Below are 16282 nucleotides of genomic sequence, written 5' to 3' on the forward strand. Positions count from 1 at the left end.
CAAGGTCAAATGGAAGCCAGATGGCTCCATTGACAGATATAAGGCAAGGCTGGTTGCTAAAGGCTATGCTCAGAAAAAGGGCATAGATTATGAGGAGACATTCGCTCCTACATCCCGGATGACCACCATCCGATCAGTTATTGCAATGGCTGCACATTTTGAGTGGAATGTTCATCAGTTGGACATAAAAACAGCCTTCTTAAATGGGGACTTGCTGGAAGAGGTGTATGTCAAACAACCTCGAGGCTTTGAAATTACAGCAAATGCACTTCAAGTATGCAGGCTCAACAAAGCTTTATATGGGCTGAAACAGGCCCCTCGTGCATGGTATGCCAAGATACATGCCTTTTTGACCAGCAAGGGGCTGCACAATAGTCCTACTGAGAGCACCCTCTACATCAAGATGGATGGGGGGGAAATTTTAGTCATCCTTCTTTATGTCGATGACTTACTGCTCACAGGGTCCAATGAAGAAAAAATTGCACATTTCAAAGTTGATTTGCATACCAACTTTGACATGTCATATTTGGGGCTGCTTCACTTTTATTTGGGGATCCAGTTCTCTCATGAGAGACGTGGCACTGTTATGTCTCAGTCCAAGTATGTTCAGAAACTCTTGGACATATTTAACATGCATGAGTGTAAGCCCATAGCCACTCCCATGGAGCCGGGGCTAAAACTCACAATGCATGATGCAGGAGAATCAGTTGATGCCACACTTTACAATCAGACTGTTGGATGCCTCATATATCTCTGCAACACTAGACTTGATATTCAGTTTGCAGTATCTAAGGTGAGCAGGTACATGCACAGCCCAAAAACTATGCATTGGCAGGCAGTTAAGCGCATCTTCTGTTATTTGCAGGGCACAAAGTCTTTTGGCTTACTATTTCCGGGGGGGGTGATTTGCAGATGCATGCCTACAGTGATTCAGATTGGGCTGGTGATTATGACACTAGGCAGTCCACTGGTGGCAATTGTTTCTTTTTGGGTAAATCTTGCATTTCTTGGCTGAGCAAGAAACAATCTACAGTGGCTACCTCATCATGTGAAGCTGAGTACAGGGCAGCTTTCACAGCAACAGTTGAATGTGTCTGGCTGCGACGTCTAATTGCTGATCTTCATTTGTCTTTGGAGGGTCCTTCTCCAATTCTCACTGATAGTCAGAGTGCCATTGCAGTGGCAAAGAATCCAGTGTTTCATGCTCGCACGAAGCACATTGAGGTTCACTATCACTACGTCAGAGAGAAGTTGCATGCAGGAGAGATCAGTATGATCTTTGTGTCCACACATGACAACGTTGCAAATATTTTCACCAAAGCACTACCACGTGAAAAGTTGAGGCATTTCGCAGTGCTCTGAACTTCTATCCGTTTGGTGATTGATCAACCTTGTACATGACATTGGCACTGCAGGGGGGTGTTAGAATTATAGATATAATTCAGTAGTGACCAATGTAATATAATAAGCTAGTTAGGGGCACTTTTCCCTCTTTAAGAGGTTTTTCCCCCTAACCGCAGTTAGTTCACTAACTATGGTTAGTGACTACTAAGGTTTTGTCACTAGGACAAAACCTTATCTTTCTCTCATTGTGTTGTACTCTCACACTCTTCTATTGCAACTCAGCTTTCAGCTTCCAAGCTTCCAGCTCTCACTCTCTCTTGCTCTCTCTCACTCACCATCTCCTCACACATATGCCCCCACATGATCGCATGGTGCTGGTGCAATCCTCCATGCACGGTGCTGCTACAGACTTGGAAGAGATTTGCCTCCAGTCAGCCAGGTACCCTCAACCCTTTCCCCCTACAGTCTTCTGCCCCCTCGTCCCCTCCAATCCAGTGACATTTCTAACATGCTTACCAAGAGGAGTTTTCATCAACATGTGACTAAGGGCTTGGAAGCCTCCACAGCTGCCAATCCATTTCGCATGTATTTAGAGATTAGGTAGGAACCTGACAAGTGACACTTCCCAAAGTGGAGGGCTATTCTCTCCTTTGAAATCTTGTTTTTCATGTTTTGTGAATCAGCCTCGGAGCTGAAGATTTTACTATGAGAATTTTTGATTTGTAATAAAAACCTTCGGGAGGGTCCAGCCCGACAAGTTGTCCTGGGCCTTAGCGTGCTTGCGCGCACACAAAGAGAGAGAGAGAGAGAGAGAGAGAGAGAGAGAGAGAGAGAGAGAGAGAGAAGAAAAGTCGTCATTTGAAAATTGATGCCAGAATAGCCAGCCTCGTTGCATTCGTATCAGAACTAGTGCAACTGCCTTCTTAGGCGGTGATGATGCAAGAGTATATCTCTGACCAGTTTACGACTTCCAACTGGCAGATATGTGAGAGAGACACTCTTTAATTTTTTTTTTTTTTTGCAAGAAGATGTGAGAGAGAGACTTGCTGTGCGCATAGCGTAATCGAGGGAGAAGCGACGTCAGCATATATAATTTGCTTCATGCGTACGTAAGGGTAGCACAAGGAAAGCTTTTTCCGTTTTCTGTCGTAGCTAGTTCCCTAGACAAGGAATGGATGAGATGAGGGCAAGGGCTGCTAATGATGCCGACTTGTGGGTTATGCTTGGCTAGCTTTGCATCGCTTGGGATGTTTGCGCATACTGCAACAACTATGTTGAAATGGCATAGTTGATTTGATGCCCAACACTTGTTCCACACACAATTAGGAAATTGACAGAAAGCTGAGCGTCAGCCAGAAATTCAACGGAGATAGTCGTGTACGGGGAATCTGGGACAAATATTTTCTTGAGCATCTAATTGACCTTGGTAAGGTTAACCAATCAGTGCCTAACTATACTTTGCAGGCAAAGAATTATGATGTATCGTTGGCACTGCTGGTGGAGACAAAGTAGAAACTGTAGTCAGGTTGTCTGTTACAAAGCAGTTTGTCAGAAAGCAGTCTGTCAGTTCTTACCTGTCAGAAAATATTAAGGATATGAGAGATTGTAGAGGGATAAAGAATTATGTATGGATGCTTTTAAACCGAGAAAGGGGAGTCAAGTGCATGGTTGGTACTTGTTACGATAGCCAAAAAGGGGCAATACAGCTAGTCTGAGTGGATTATTGCCTATAATGATAGGCCCAAAATGCTGGGTTTGGGTGATTTGATGCTTAAGAAAGTATCTTTGAATTTGGTAAATTCTGATGTGTGTACTGAAACTTTTCTGCTGGTCTTTCATCTGACTACAGCTATCGTAATTCTGGAAGCCTTTTATGGACTTGTTCTGAGGAACTTCAGTTTATTGTGCAAGTGCTCTCACTTTCCTTTTAAATATATTTGTGGCTGTCTCACACCTTTCTGCTTTATCTTGTAGTCTAGGATTCTGAACAAGGCTTCCCACTATTTCCTGGCCGTTTGTTATTAGGATGATTGGCTAAATGAACATCTCTTTGCTTTTTAGAATACACCAACTTTGGCAGGTACCATCTGATTTCTGAGACACAAGATTCATTCCATTGCTTTTTCCTGTTTTCAGGGTGGGGATCTACGATATTGCCAAAAATGTGGACACTACAAGCCACCTCGAGCACATCATTGTCGTGTTTGCAAACGTTGTGTTTTGAGGATGGTATTTTATTGATTTCGGCATATTATGCCAGCTTTGTGAATCATATGCTGATGCTGGGAAAATCACAATATTGCTGTCATATGGATACTAAACTCACATCTTTGAGACTTTTTACATTCATCTAGAGAAAAATGTCTATCTAATCGTTGAACGGTAATGTCACATATTTCTGGTCTTTGTTTCTGCTGGAAGAATTGCATTTCTAGTGGCACTCTGGATACACACTGAGTTGAATTTAAGAAAGCAAATACTTATTTGAAGTGGGCCGGTCTTTGACGTGTGTAGAAGAAAATTAAATTGCTCATATGACAAGGCCCGGCTAATCAACTTGCATTATTGTACATTTTAGAGTGCTAGCATTCATGAGAAAAGTTTCTGCTCAGATTGCGTTGGAAGTAATTTGATCTTATTAGTTAGCCATTTTAATGCTTGTTGTAGGATCATCATTGCATCTGGATCAATAATTGCGTCGGTCACAACAACTACAAAGCATTCTTCCTGTTTGTTTTTTATGTCGTATTGGCCTCCAGCTATGCCTTGGTAAGTAACAGTTTTCATATGTTGGTTTTTGGGTTCAAGTGTTATGTGTTATAGTGTTATCTTATCATCTCGCCCTGTGGTCCGCCTGCCTTGTCTTTTTAAGAAATATAAGATTTTCACATTTCTTGGTTTGAACTCTTTTTTGGCAGTGATAATCCATTTCTGTCAATGTAGGGGAGCAGCCCCTATATATTTTATGCATAGACAGTAGAGTTTGGAGAACAAGTTGAACACCACCTCCCACCTGCCCCTATCCCAACTCTCAAGAAATGCAATTTTTCGTTATATTTGACCACCACCAAAACTTAACATTGTATCCTTAAGAAAGCCTGTGAGAGATTTACCATGCACATATGCACAAAGCGGAAGCAAGTATTCACAAGATTAGTTCAAATCTTGAAGACCAGCACAGTAGACTTGAAGTCGACCTTGGCCAACCCTAGATCAGCTGACGTGCTACATGGCAAATATGACATGTTTTCTATAGCTGAGTGCCACTTGGCACCCATTGACTAAGGCGTCTAGGTCGTGGCCCTTGTATAATGGCCTTGCAAAGCATGGCCGTGTGAGTGCTTGGTTCTTTAATTGTTTCTATCACAGACATGCTGAATGGAACTCAAGTACATTGTGCTGGCGCCAGCCTGCACCTGAATAAGTCCCAAAAGGGTAATTCTAATAAGCAGTTTATAAACTTTCCCAATAGAATCCACATTGCGCTGATAAGTTTGCTTCTCATTTAGAGGCCTTATAAGTTGAGCAATTAAGGACTGATGTAGTACCCAAAGGGTGAAGCATTGATGTCTGACGACCCCATCAATGTCCAATCTTTGATCTATGTCATGTGTTCTGTCTTCTCCTTGTTTGAGCAGTAGACAAGGCCATGGTCACCAGCAAATGTGTTCCGGGCAGTAGAAACGTTTATATATTTTTTTGCCTAGAATGTTTCTACAAAACGTGTGAAACAGGCTGTCATTTGTAAAAAATGTGTGCACTGTGATCTACATTTCTATATTCATGTACATATGTATGTACGTGTGCGTGCGTGCGTGATATATATAATATATATATATATGTGTGTGTGTGTGTGTGTGTGTGTGTAAGCACTAGGTTTGCCTAAGAGACTCTGCGGGTCTTCAGAAACGCAGTATAGCTGCTTATGCTTGGGCACTGATGACGATATAAGTGTTTCTTTACTTGCTAAGTATGTCTCCCTTTGTGTAGAACGTTTAGATTTTTTTTTGCCTAGAATGTTTTTACAAAACATGTGAAACAGGCTGTCATGTCTAAAAAACGTGTGCTCTGTGATCTACATTCTATATTCACGTACATACGTATGTACGTGCATGCACGTGCACGTGCGCGTGTGTGTAATATATATATATATATATATATATATATATATATATAAAACCTAGTATAGCTGCTTATGCTTGGGCACTGATGACGACATAAGTGTTTATATATATATATATAAAAAATCTAGTATAGCTGTTTATGCTTGGGCACTGATGACAACATAAGTGTTTCTTTGCTTGCTAAGTATGTCTCCCTTTTGTTTTTCTTAAAATTTGGTTACCTCTTTTTTCTTCTCTTTCATTTTTTCTTTTATTTTCTTTGTAAAATTTTGGACTTTAGAACAACAAAAATTATAAATTTGTACGATTGGATATATTCTAGTCTTGCAAAGGTACATATTTTTTGAGTTTCCGTTATTTAATTTTAGAGAAAGAAAGAAAGAAAGAAAGAAAGAAAGAAGTCTATTAATGTCCACAGAAGACCAACATATCTATGGGACAGCATAGAACCAACTAATACATCAGTTTGGGGAGGGCACATGGCAGCTCCCATAGAGTGCAAAAGCATCTCCATTTATTGAGAGTAGAAGCATAAAAACATATAATCGGCCATACATTAGTTTAAGACTGAGAGTCTTTTGGTTTGGATTTGAATTCTTTGATAATTGCCATGCCTTCACAGTATACTGCCCATTTTCCATCCTTCCTTGCAGCTCTAACCTTGGCTAATTCAGCCATTTTGTTCTTCAATTGAGAACATGTGAGCTCCTCAGCTATCCATACCTTTGTCTCTTCTTATGTGATTGGTGAAGAATCTTGGTTCGCAGTTTACGTGACTTGAAAGTGATGATAGCATGTCCCTTGGAGTGTTTGATATTAATTGCTATCTCATCATCATCCTTCCTCTCAATGTAAGGCATGGCTGCTTTGACCTGTGCTAAAGTTTCACTAAAAGAGTCCTCATCTTTGTACCAGTTTTCATGAAGTCCTCCTATCCGAATCTTCAACGAGTTTGCAAATCTGGCTTCATGCTCCTTAATCTCTTCTTGAATGTCGGTTTTACTTGCCTTTGTCTCAACTTCCACACTTACCTCCTTCTTGATTGTTTGTACTTCAGAGTGAATGAAATCTTTAACTGTGGAGACTATTTGAGGAGTGGGTAAGGAAGCCTTACATGCCTCCATAACCTCATCTATAATTGCCTGCTTGCCAGGCCCTTCGAAAAACTGAAGTTTAGCAGTCACAACTGCCAATTGCATCTTCAAGTCACGAACTTCTTGCTGTAAGTAAAGATCTGCTCATGGTGGCCAATGATAGGCCGATTTTATAGTATGTATGTGCATACGGGGAAGGCATCTTAGGTGCAGCTGTGGAGTCCTATACTCGATTAGTTGGAATCGGTGGTGTAGAGAAGGGGGGGGGGGGGATTTGGATTTCAAGGAGAGGCTAGGCTACTCCATGCTTGCCATATCTGTAGGACCCCAAGCTAATGAACCCCCGAACTAGGCCAGGGGTCTCATTCGAGTTCAGGGTTAGTTCACTGCTAGGAGGAGAGGCTAGGCGGGAAATGAGAGGTAGGTGAGAAGTAGGAGGAGCCATGGAGACCTAGAGACGGCAGCTGCTAGGGTTCATGCAGCATGCATGGTTGGAAACCTTTTAGATGGCAGCCTCTTACGGTGAAGATCTCTTCAATGATCACCTAGAGAAGGCGGTGGCAATTAGGGTTTCTATGCTTAGTGATGGCCTCGACAACGAACTCCTGCTGGCAGCTACTTGCTCGAGCTCGACTGCGACCTACTTGACATGATTGTGAATGAGGAACGACGGCTGTATAGGCTGAGCTGAGCGATGGCTGATAGGTTGAACGATCTTGGTTTTACCTAGGTTGACCTTCAAATCGAAAGACTCACAAAAGGACTGTAGTGCGTCAAGGTGTATCTGGAGCCCCTCTGTTGAGGAAGACGAGAGCCACATCATCTGCGTAAAGCAATATCCGGATCAGCGTGCCTGCAAGAGAGCAACCTACCTCCCTTGTGTCTGCATCATTGTCTCAAGCTCGTCAATGTATAGGCCAAACAAGGTAGGTGATAAACCCTTGTTTGACCCAGATAGTGCTCATGATCTCGTTTGTCCACCTATATTTTGTCCGTACTCTGTACCCATTGACTAAGGTGTCTAGGTCACGGCTCTTGTATAATGGCCTTGCAAAGCACGGATGTGTGGGTGCTCGTTTTGTACTTGTTTCTATCACAGACATGCTGAATGGTACCCAAAGGGTGAAGCATTGATGTCTGACAACCCCCATCAATGTCCAATCTTTGGACTATATCATGTGTTCTACGTCTCCTTGTTTGAGTAGTAGACAAGGCCATAGTCACGAGAAAATGTGTTATGAGCAGTATAAACGTTTATAAAATATTCTGCCTAGAATGTTTTTACAAAACGAGTGAAACAGGCTGTCATTTCTCAAAACGTGTGCAGGACAGGCCCCAAAAAACACCATATTTATTCTTAAACATTGTGATCTACATTTCTATTTTCACACACATTTTTTTTTAGTGAAATCTTTTATTTCTGTGTGGGAAACCCAAAAAGAGGTAAAAAACCCACCAAAGTACAAAGAAAAAATTTACAAGTAAAGCCTCAAAGCAAAAGTCATGAGGCAGCCAAGTAAAAAGTTACAAGATCCTGGAGGAGGATCAAACACAACATCCTCCAGTTTCAGATTGTTGCTTTGTAAAAATTGATGCAGTGAAGAAACTACACCATCAATAAAAACCATCTGTTTTTTGCCCTTGTGATTCTTCTTAATATAAGCTGGAAGCCGGATTTTTTGAATCACACACACACACACACACACACACACACACACACACACACACACACATTTTTTTTTTGGGGTGAAACTATGAACATCATATTATGAAACAATCATTTTACAAAAGGGTAGGACTCCATAAAAGAGCCAATGCGCTATCCATTAGAAACTGTAAAAGAAAAGCTCAATGCAAGAGAACTCCAGATCCTCCTCATGCAAGGCATCATATAAGGACTGCTGCGCGCGCGCGCACACACACACACACTCCCTTTTTTTGGGGTAAAAGAAACCCAGCCTTTAAGAAGAATATACATTCACGTCCCAGAGTTGGACAGCTACTACTCAAAGCAAAATTAGTAATAAAAAACTTCCAACTTGGCCTGAGGAAGGTCTCTAAGGGAATGAGCATCTCATAGAGACCGAAGCAAAGAAGCTCGAAAGTAGGGAAAAATATTCACTAAAGAGTGCTCATACAGCCTAGTGGTACGAGAAAGAAAGTTATATTAACGTCTTTAGAAGGCCTCACGGGCCTATGAGACAAAGTACACACCAAAAGTAGCTACTACAACTTCTAGTATCAGAGAGTCGAGGAGTGCACATGGCATCTCAGCTCGAGATTATTATTAGCACACATCTATGTTCTAGTCCTATCATAAAGTGGCCTTCATTCCACAATTTAAGACTAGGAGTCTTTGGGTTTAGATTTGAAATCTCTAATTTATGCTAATCCATCTTGGTAGACCGCCCATTTCTTTGCTTTGCGTGCATCATTCAATTTAGTGAGTCCAAAAGTTCTTTGTTTAAGAGAGAGAGAGAGAGAGAGAGAGAGAGAGAGAGAGAGAGTTGTATTAATGTCTTTGGAAGGCCTCGCAGGTCTATGAGACAAAGTACAATCAAGGAAATAACTCATGCAAGCCACTGTGGGCTGAAGCAAAGGGATCGCTAAGGCCCCTGCTGAGTGCTAGGCTAATAATCTAAAAACTAAAAACTAAAAGCTCAAAACTCAAAACTCAGCCATGCAAATCTATTGCTTCAAATACATATCTGGGCGCTATGGTGGCTCTCCAATGGGACGCGAAAATGTCTTGTATTTGTGGCTCTCGAGCCGTCTCTTGTTGTAGTGGGAGGTGTGGTCTCCGTGATCTCTGTATTCGGTGGGCCATGTCAAGAGTGACACCTTGGGTCTTTTCAGAGTAGAGCAATGATGGGCTGGACCTCTATCTTGCGTGCTCTAGTCAGCCTCTGCATTGTGCGTGGTGGCTTAGCTGCTCCGCACCGTCTCCCCCTGTTAATCCATTATCTCCTCCTCTATCCCACTGTGTTCAGGGACTGACTTGAAGGCATAAAAGTCGGTGACGTGTCGCTGTGCTCGATCTATCTCCTGTGGCACTCTCACCTCTTGTTGTCTAATCTGCTACAATAAGGTCTCTCTGTTTGCTACATCTCCATGAAATAGAGGCCAACACAGACGTGGTCGTGGGAGTGAATCAGCCAAGAAAGTGGCCCGAACCCATGTCCCTTCTGAAAGAGACAGTGGTATCGTCCTCGGATCTCATAGTAGGTGGGATAGGTATATAGGAAGTGCTCCTCTATCTCCACCTCTGTCAATGTGCATAACCTGCAAATCCGCTGCTGTCTAGGGGTGCCTATGGCTCTCCTTGCCTCAATCCTTAGGTGATGGGAGGAGACTTGCCTCTGTCCGATGGCAATTCTCGGTGCGTGTGAGACCCGTCTGTCCTCCAGATATTGTGGCCTGATAATAACTCCATCCTCTAATACTCTCAAGAATTGAGCATGGTAGAACTGGATCTTGGTGGGAAAGCCCCTTCGGTCCATGATGTATAGAGCTGGAGTAGATCCAACCTTACGATACGGTTGATCTCATCTCGCAGGATCTGGAGGGATGGGATATCCAACCTGTACTGAAAGAGGGGAAGGCGGTCTATCTGAATATCCTGACTATCAAACCATTTGGATATGCGTGCGTACTAAATTGTGCTAACCCCACTCTCAACTAGTCGTCTGGATGACTCTAATGGCAACCTCAGTAACCTCCAACTAGATAAGGCATATATCCTATAAGGATGTGTCATTGTTTGGAAGATGCCATCACTCTGAAGTGGTGTCATAGTGAACTCTACCTGTATGATCTGATGCGGGACCGAGGGCTTTCTACGAATCATTTTGGCCTCCATCGTCACCTATAGCCTCTTAAATCTCCGCCAGTTGGGTGTTGATAGGTCGCTCCCCTCGGCCTGACAAGTGTGTGAAATAACCATCCCTTCGTTGAGGGATCCTGGAAGTGTGTCTGAAAGTACTATCACTCGAGTCGAGCTAGAGCTCTTTTCGCTTGTGTGAGTCGAGTTCTAGCTGCATGACTTATTGTGAAAAGTGGCCCCATGAAGACTATCCCTAGATAGGTGTATGATACACGATCTCATTGAACTCCCCTCTGTAATTGAAGCTTTGTTGATGAAGTACTGCTTGTGAGGTGTTGAAGATCATAACCTTGGTCTTGCCAAGGTTGGTTGTTAGATCTCTCTCTCTGCAAAACACTTCTAGGGCCTCTAGGTGTCTTAGTAGGATTGCCGCTGAAGAGGAAACGAGGACTATGCCATCTGCGCATAGCAGTATTTGATCATCAGATCAGTGAGCAAGATGCCTCCCCTCCTAGTTTTCATGGTGAATTGATACCAGAGTGTTTGAGACATGGGCGACATGAACTAATACCAGAGTGTCTGAGACATGGGCGAGACAAGTGGCTCATATAGATCGTATCAAGGGCATGGTAAAGTCTATTTGAACACGGGTAGGGCGGCTGGTGGGTCTTGTCCTATGGCGTGGTGACCTGTTTGTTGAACGCCATCAGTGCCAAGTGGGGAAGGAGGGCATAGTTTTAAAAAATGCCGTTTTGGAAGGTCCGAAAATGTATGGCTGTTTTGAGCCATTTTTGAAACGCAAAACAAAGCTTTGGATAGGCTCTTTTTCTTCCCCTATTTTTTTCTGTGCAGTGCTCGATGGACCATTTTCTAGCTTCGGCGAATCGTGATTTCTGCACCTGCCTTCTCTCCTTTGCTTCTCGCCTACTCTCCTTTGCTTGTCCTTTTCCTTCATTGCACCTGCATCAAGCTTGGAAGGTCCTTTTCCTTCTCTAGAATCTCCACGTCCTTTTCAACTTCCTTTACTTCTTGAATCCTCAACTTAATATGAATTGTTCCATTCCATATGACTTTGTCTTATAAGTCATTTTGAACTTGATCAAAGATGTATATTTCAAATTTTTGTTATATTTCATTAATGATATATGCATGTATAATATATATACATTATTAACCTTAAAACTGAAACTTTGTCTCCACCGTTGTCGAAACTCCGAAATACCATGCTCCGTATCACCGTTTCCACTGTACTCGTACCCCTTCATGTGGGAAACAAGTGAGCCGTCCGGATAGCAGCTATCAGTGAAGGCCATTCTATATGATCAAATCATGCAGTGCTCCCATATCCAGTAAGTGTCGGCCATATCCCGTGACTTGTGGTGCATCCTTCAAGTGCCTCGCTATCCCAAGCTCTACAGGATCTATCTATGGTACTTTGAGGAGGTCAGCTCCGAAGCCAAGCAGCCCAACCTATCTACTCCCCATACACGCATTGAAGTCACCTAGGAGGAGAATCTCCCCTTGCCTAGACAATTCCATGATATCACCATCGCCATATACCGTCTCGTATGGGCTGCGTTCCTTTGTGGTGACCTCGTGCACATATGATGATGTGTTTGGGGGGAAGTAGCATATTGCAATGAATAATCGGTTGTGTGTGAGGTGCCTGAACTCGTATCCACATGTGGGGTGCATGCTCCTCCCTCCGCATCATTGATATAAGCGGCCTTAGATGTGATTTGAAGAGAATTGCCACTCCTCCAGAGCCTCGTATCCTGCTGTTTGTCCTCATCTCTCTCCTATGGGCTGACTCCGAGGTGTATCCTGTCACGTGGACAGCCCCCTCTCTGGGCTCTCATGTTTCCCAGTTTAGAAAATCATGTCTCTGTCAGTGTAGGTCTTTGTGAAACCCCTTGGGTTGGACTAGAGGGTAACATTACAGTTCCACACTGCCATACTCAGTCTATTTTGTGCTCTCATCTCATGAGTGAGACACCGTCATGTGCTGCCCCCTTCTTCCCTTTCTTCCCTTTCTTCCCTATCTGCTCTCTCTGATGATCACTTTCCCCATCTTTGCATGCAGCCCATTTCTTATGCTTGCCGAGATGCCATCACACGTACCATTCCCTCTGTCGGGTGCTCTTGATGTAGGACTGTGAGGTCATCATCTAAGTTTATCTTAGTTCCTTTCAAAGTTGCCCTCATGCTCATGAGGCTGGACCTGTCCATTGTTGTCTGGAGTTTCATCACCAGTGGCCTTGCCAGAGTCTCAGCCTTGCCCACTCTCCAAGCTGTTTCCTGTGTGAGGTTTACACCCATCTTGGTGAACAAAGCCTTGGCATCCTCTATTGGAATATTTCCCACTAAAAGACCTCGAACCAAGACATTTAAGGCCTTGCTGTTCCTTCTTTTATCCTCTTCTAAGGCATCAGATATGAACTCCTTCTTGGGGGCTGCTGTACCTTTTTGGCTTGTTTCAGCCCGTAGAGTGCCTTCAAGAGTCGGCACACTTTGCTTCTTAGGAGCCATGTGCTCCACATACACCTGCTCTAGCTCAGCATTTAGTCAACCTACCCATCTGAAATATTGATCACTGCCATATGTATTGTTTCTGCTCAGACATTTGGGAAAAATGTTTGCCTTTAGTATTAATCTTGCCATGCCTTCACTATACAATTTCTTTGACTCCGCAACAATATTTCATTCTTGAGCGTAAGCTATGACTAGTTCGTGCTTGAATTCCAAAAAATGGAAACAGAGAACCAGAGAGGCCAGGGCTGGTACGAACTCCAACATTGCGGCTGGAACTAAAATTTCCTCATCTTTTCCTCTCTGTTTTTAAGCGTTCAAAGTGGCTTGAAGTTTAAGATGGTTGAGTTTATGTGTCACCTGCTAGCTGTTATGTTGGTCTTAAGCTCTGGCATGATTTATATGCAGCATAATCATGTTAGATTCTGGATTACAGATACTTCTTGCAGGATATGCCATGGATGTATTAGGAGATAGTGAACAAGAATTTGGTGCCTCAAGAGCTCCACCTGTCAGCTCTTTCATTGCAACTTCAGCTCTTCTTAAAGTAATTTCAACTTGCAAATGCCCCTGTTTTACTAATTTGAAGATATCATTCAAGGCTTAGTTTTGTTTTTTGTCCTGAACAGGTCCTTTGCACAACTATACTAGCCCCACTTTCAATTGCACTTATAGTTCTCCTTGCATGGCACATATATCTGTTGCTGCACAACAAAACAACTATTGAGGTATTTCCTAACCATTTCGTTTTTGTTTACTGGAAGCAAAAACTGTTGATTTTTGTAAATTGTTTTTATGAAAAGTGCAGATATTTTCTTTTGCTCCGTAAAAGTTCAAATCTTCTTTGCCTTCCATCAGTTTTTATGGTAATGCTTTATAAATCTGATGTCTTGAAAGTAACGAAAGTACATAAAGATGGATGTTGAGATCAGAGGTGAAAAAGGTCAAGTGAAATCTCAGATGAGCCTTTCCTGGTTTATGCATATATTTCTAAATCTGAGGTCTTGGAAGTGCTGAAAGTCTTATAATGATAGATATTGATATTAGAAGTAGGGTAATCTCGTATGATATTAGAGGTGAATTTGATTTGCAAAAGGTCTAGGGCAATTTCATATGAGCCTTTTCTGGTGTGCTGGTCACCCTTTAGGGTGATACTTGATTGGATGTAAGACTTCATTTAAAAAACAAGAAAAGAAGATGGATTCCACTTCTCTTTCCATTGTGGATTGCCAATCCAAATTATCCTTTGCCTCTTCAAAGGATCTCGGTTCCTTAGGCTTATGAAAGCCCACCATAAAACCTGATAGACTTCCAGAACAAGAGATGTTGCCAACTTTTTCTGATTGGTGAGCGTGGAGTAGCACAATCTTGCATGGCTTGAGCGAGGGTGAGGTTAGAAAACTCTCATTTTTATGAATGCTTGCATTTTTCATTGTTTTCATACTAACTAGCCCCTCCTTTGATTTATAGCTTCTCTGTGTGAGAGGGGCCAAAAGTCCCTCCCTCTGGCTTCATTTTGTAAGTGGCTACTCCCATATCCCTGAAATTTGCCACTTTTCTCCATTTCTTTATACTGCTCATTGCCAATCCACATTAAGTGGCTACTCCCATAACCCTGAAATTTGCCACTTTTCTCCATTTCTTTATACTGCTTATTGTCCCTCCCTTTGCTTCCCTCTCTTTTGCCCATTTCATCACCTTTTTCAGTCAACTTCACACAAGATAGTTTTGATATCCTTTTGCTTTTTCTATCGTAACTATCAAATTCCTACGAAGTTTGAAGAGCTTTAAAACTTTCCTCAAATCACTACTCATTCCTCACTTCAATTTTCCCCTTCCCGAAAAAGAGTAAACCAGCCCCAACGGCTCAAGATAAGGGGAAAGGTAAATTCCCCCCATTGGCAATGGAAATGATTCATTACCCTCTACAACATAGAGAAAACAAAAAGACAAACCCTCAAATGAAGGTTTGCAATCTCCCCAGAAAATAGTCTCGCCCAAGAGGCCTCTCCTGCTTTATAACCCTCATGATTTGGTTAGGCTGCAGGATCTTGCTCTGGATTTTGAGGTTGATATGCAGATCTGTAAATCTGTAAATATGCTGGATCAAATCAAATGTTTAACTTACAATGTATAGGGATTATGTGACTTGCGTAGGTGGAAGATTGTGTGTGCGTATGTAAAAAATATTACAGCTTGACATAGTGGCTCTACAAGAGCATAGTCAGCATTGTTATGCAGGCTGGACAGGGCATTTTGCAGGATATGAGATTTTCTATGTCGGAGAGGATTGCTTTCCTTGGGTAGTTTCTCTTGTCAAGCATGGTCTTCAGCCTGTTGTGGCTTTCAATGATAGACATGGTAGATCGCTTGTTTTGCAATGTCTTTTGAGAGATTCATGAATTTGCCTGCATTTATGCTCGCCAATCTTCATACGTTAGGGCATTAATCTGGCAGGCTATGCTACGTATATCTGGAGATAAAATGCTTTTCTTTGTGGGGTTTTCAATAATGCACCGCCGCAGCTGGGAGATAATACCTATGGTCTTATGCATTTGCTTGCTTGGAGAAAGAGCAATGGAATCAGCTATTTTCGTGTTTTGATCTTGCTGATCTGTGGAAAGAGACTAAACCATCGCTTCTAGGCTATACTTTTCAGCATAATGCGTAGTCTGCATATTGTCCCGCTTAGATCTGTGGTATATGTTTTATGCGCACCAGTATCATGCATTTACTTGTAATATGTGGGCTGATTATGCCTTTCCATACTCGGATCATGCTCCACTGTGGTTGCAGCTGTTTCTCTATGACATGCAAAATGGCAGATTGCCTGACATAAGGTTTCTTCTTATCAACAAAGTGCGTGATGCTATTGAACCTTTAAGGGCTCATTGTCAAATGGATGCTGATTTTTCATGCATGTGAATGAAGCTATAATTATGACATGCATATGTGAATGAATAAAGAATGCATTTGAAAATTTCTCATTCTTACGTAAACTTGTACTTCAAATATATACATTATTATTTCAATTGTGCACCATATGGGTGAGCACATGGGAAACCCATAGGTATAAAGCCATTTGTTTCCATATAATCTAAGTTGAGTTGTATGAGTGAGCATGATGAGAAACCCATAAGTATACACCCATTTGTTTCCATACAATTTTATCAACATGTCTATTGTGAGCAACGTTATAATGTTAATTATGGCATCCTTATCATAATTTGAAGCATATTTTGCTTTGTGATTGGTTTGTTCTCCATAGTTTAGGATTGTTTCATTCTGCACATACTAGTTTTTCTAAGTTTGTATTCATACGTAGTTACTTTTTTCCATTTATTTTAAATGCTAGAGTTATGGCCCAT

At 42.1% G+C, this 16282-nt stretch overlaps 1 protein-coding gene across 4 annotated transcripts in view; it reads left to right on the top strand.

Moving 5' to 3' along the window:
• The window catches only part of LOC147889157 (DHHC-type zinc finger family protein), a 78368-nt gene that overhangs the window by 14715 nt on the left and 47371 nt on the right, over positions 1-16282 (top strand). Inside the window, exons 2-5 of one of the 4 annotated variants that reach the window (XM_087391421.1) lie at positions 3481-3573; positions 4012-4113; positions 13351-13461; positions 13544-13642. In XM_087391421.1, the coding sequence (XP_087247547.1) occupies positions 3481-3573; positions 4012-4113; positions 13351-13461; positions 13544-13642 (405 nt within the window). The remainder of the gene's footprint in view (positions 1-3480; positions 3574-4011; positions 4114-13350; positions 13462-13543; positions 13643-16282) is intronic. The other 3 variants (XM_087391423.1, XM_087391425.1, XM_087391424.1) reach the window with 3 other exon arrangements.

This window comes from Dipteris shenzhenensis, chromosome 20 (assembly GCF_047967505.1).
Source record: "Dipteris shenzhenensis isolate YYH24624 ecotype China chromosome 20, Dip_SZ_1.0, whole genome shotgun sequence".
Classification (NCBI taxonomy): Eukaryota; Viridiplantae; Streptophyta; class Polypodiopsida; order Gleicheniales; family Dipteridaceae; genus Dipteris; species Dipteris shenzhenensis.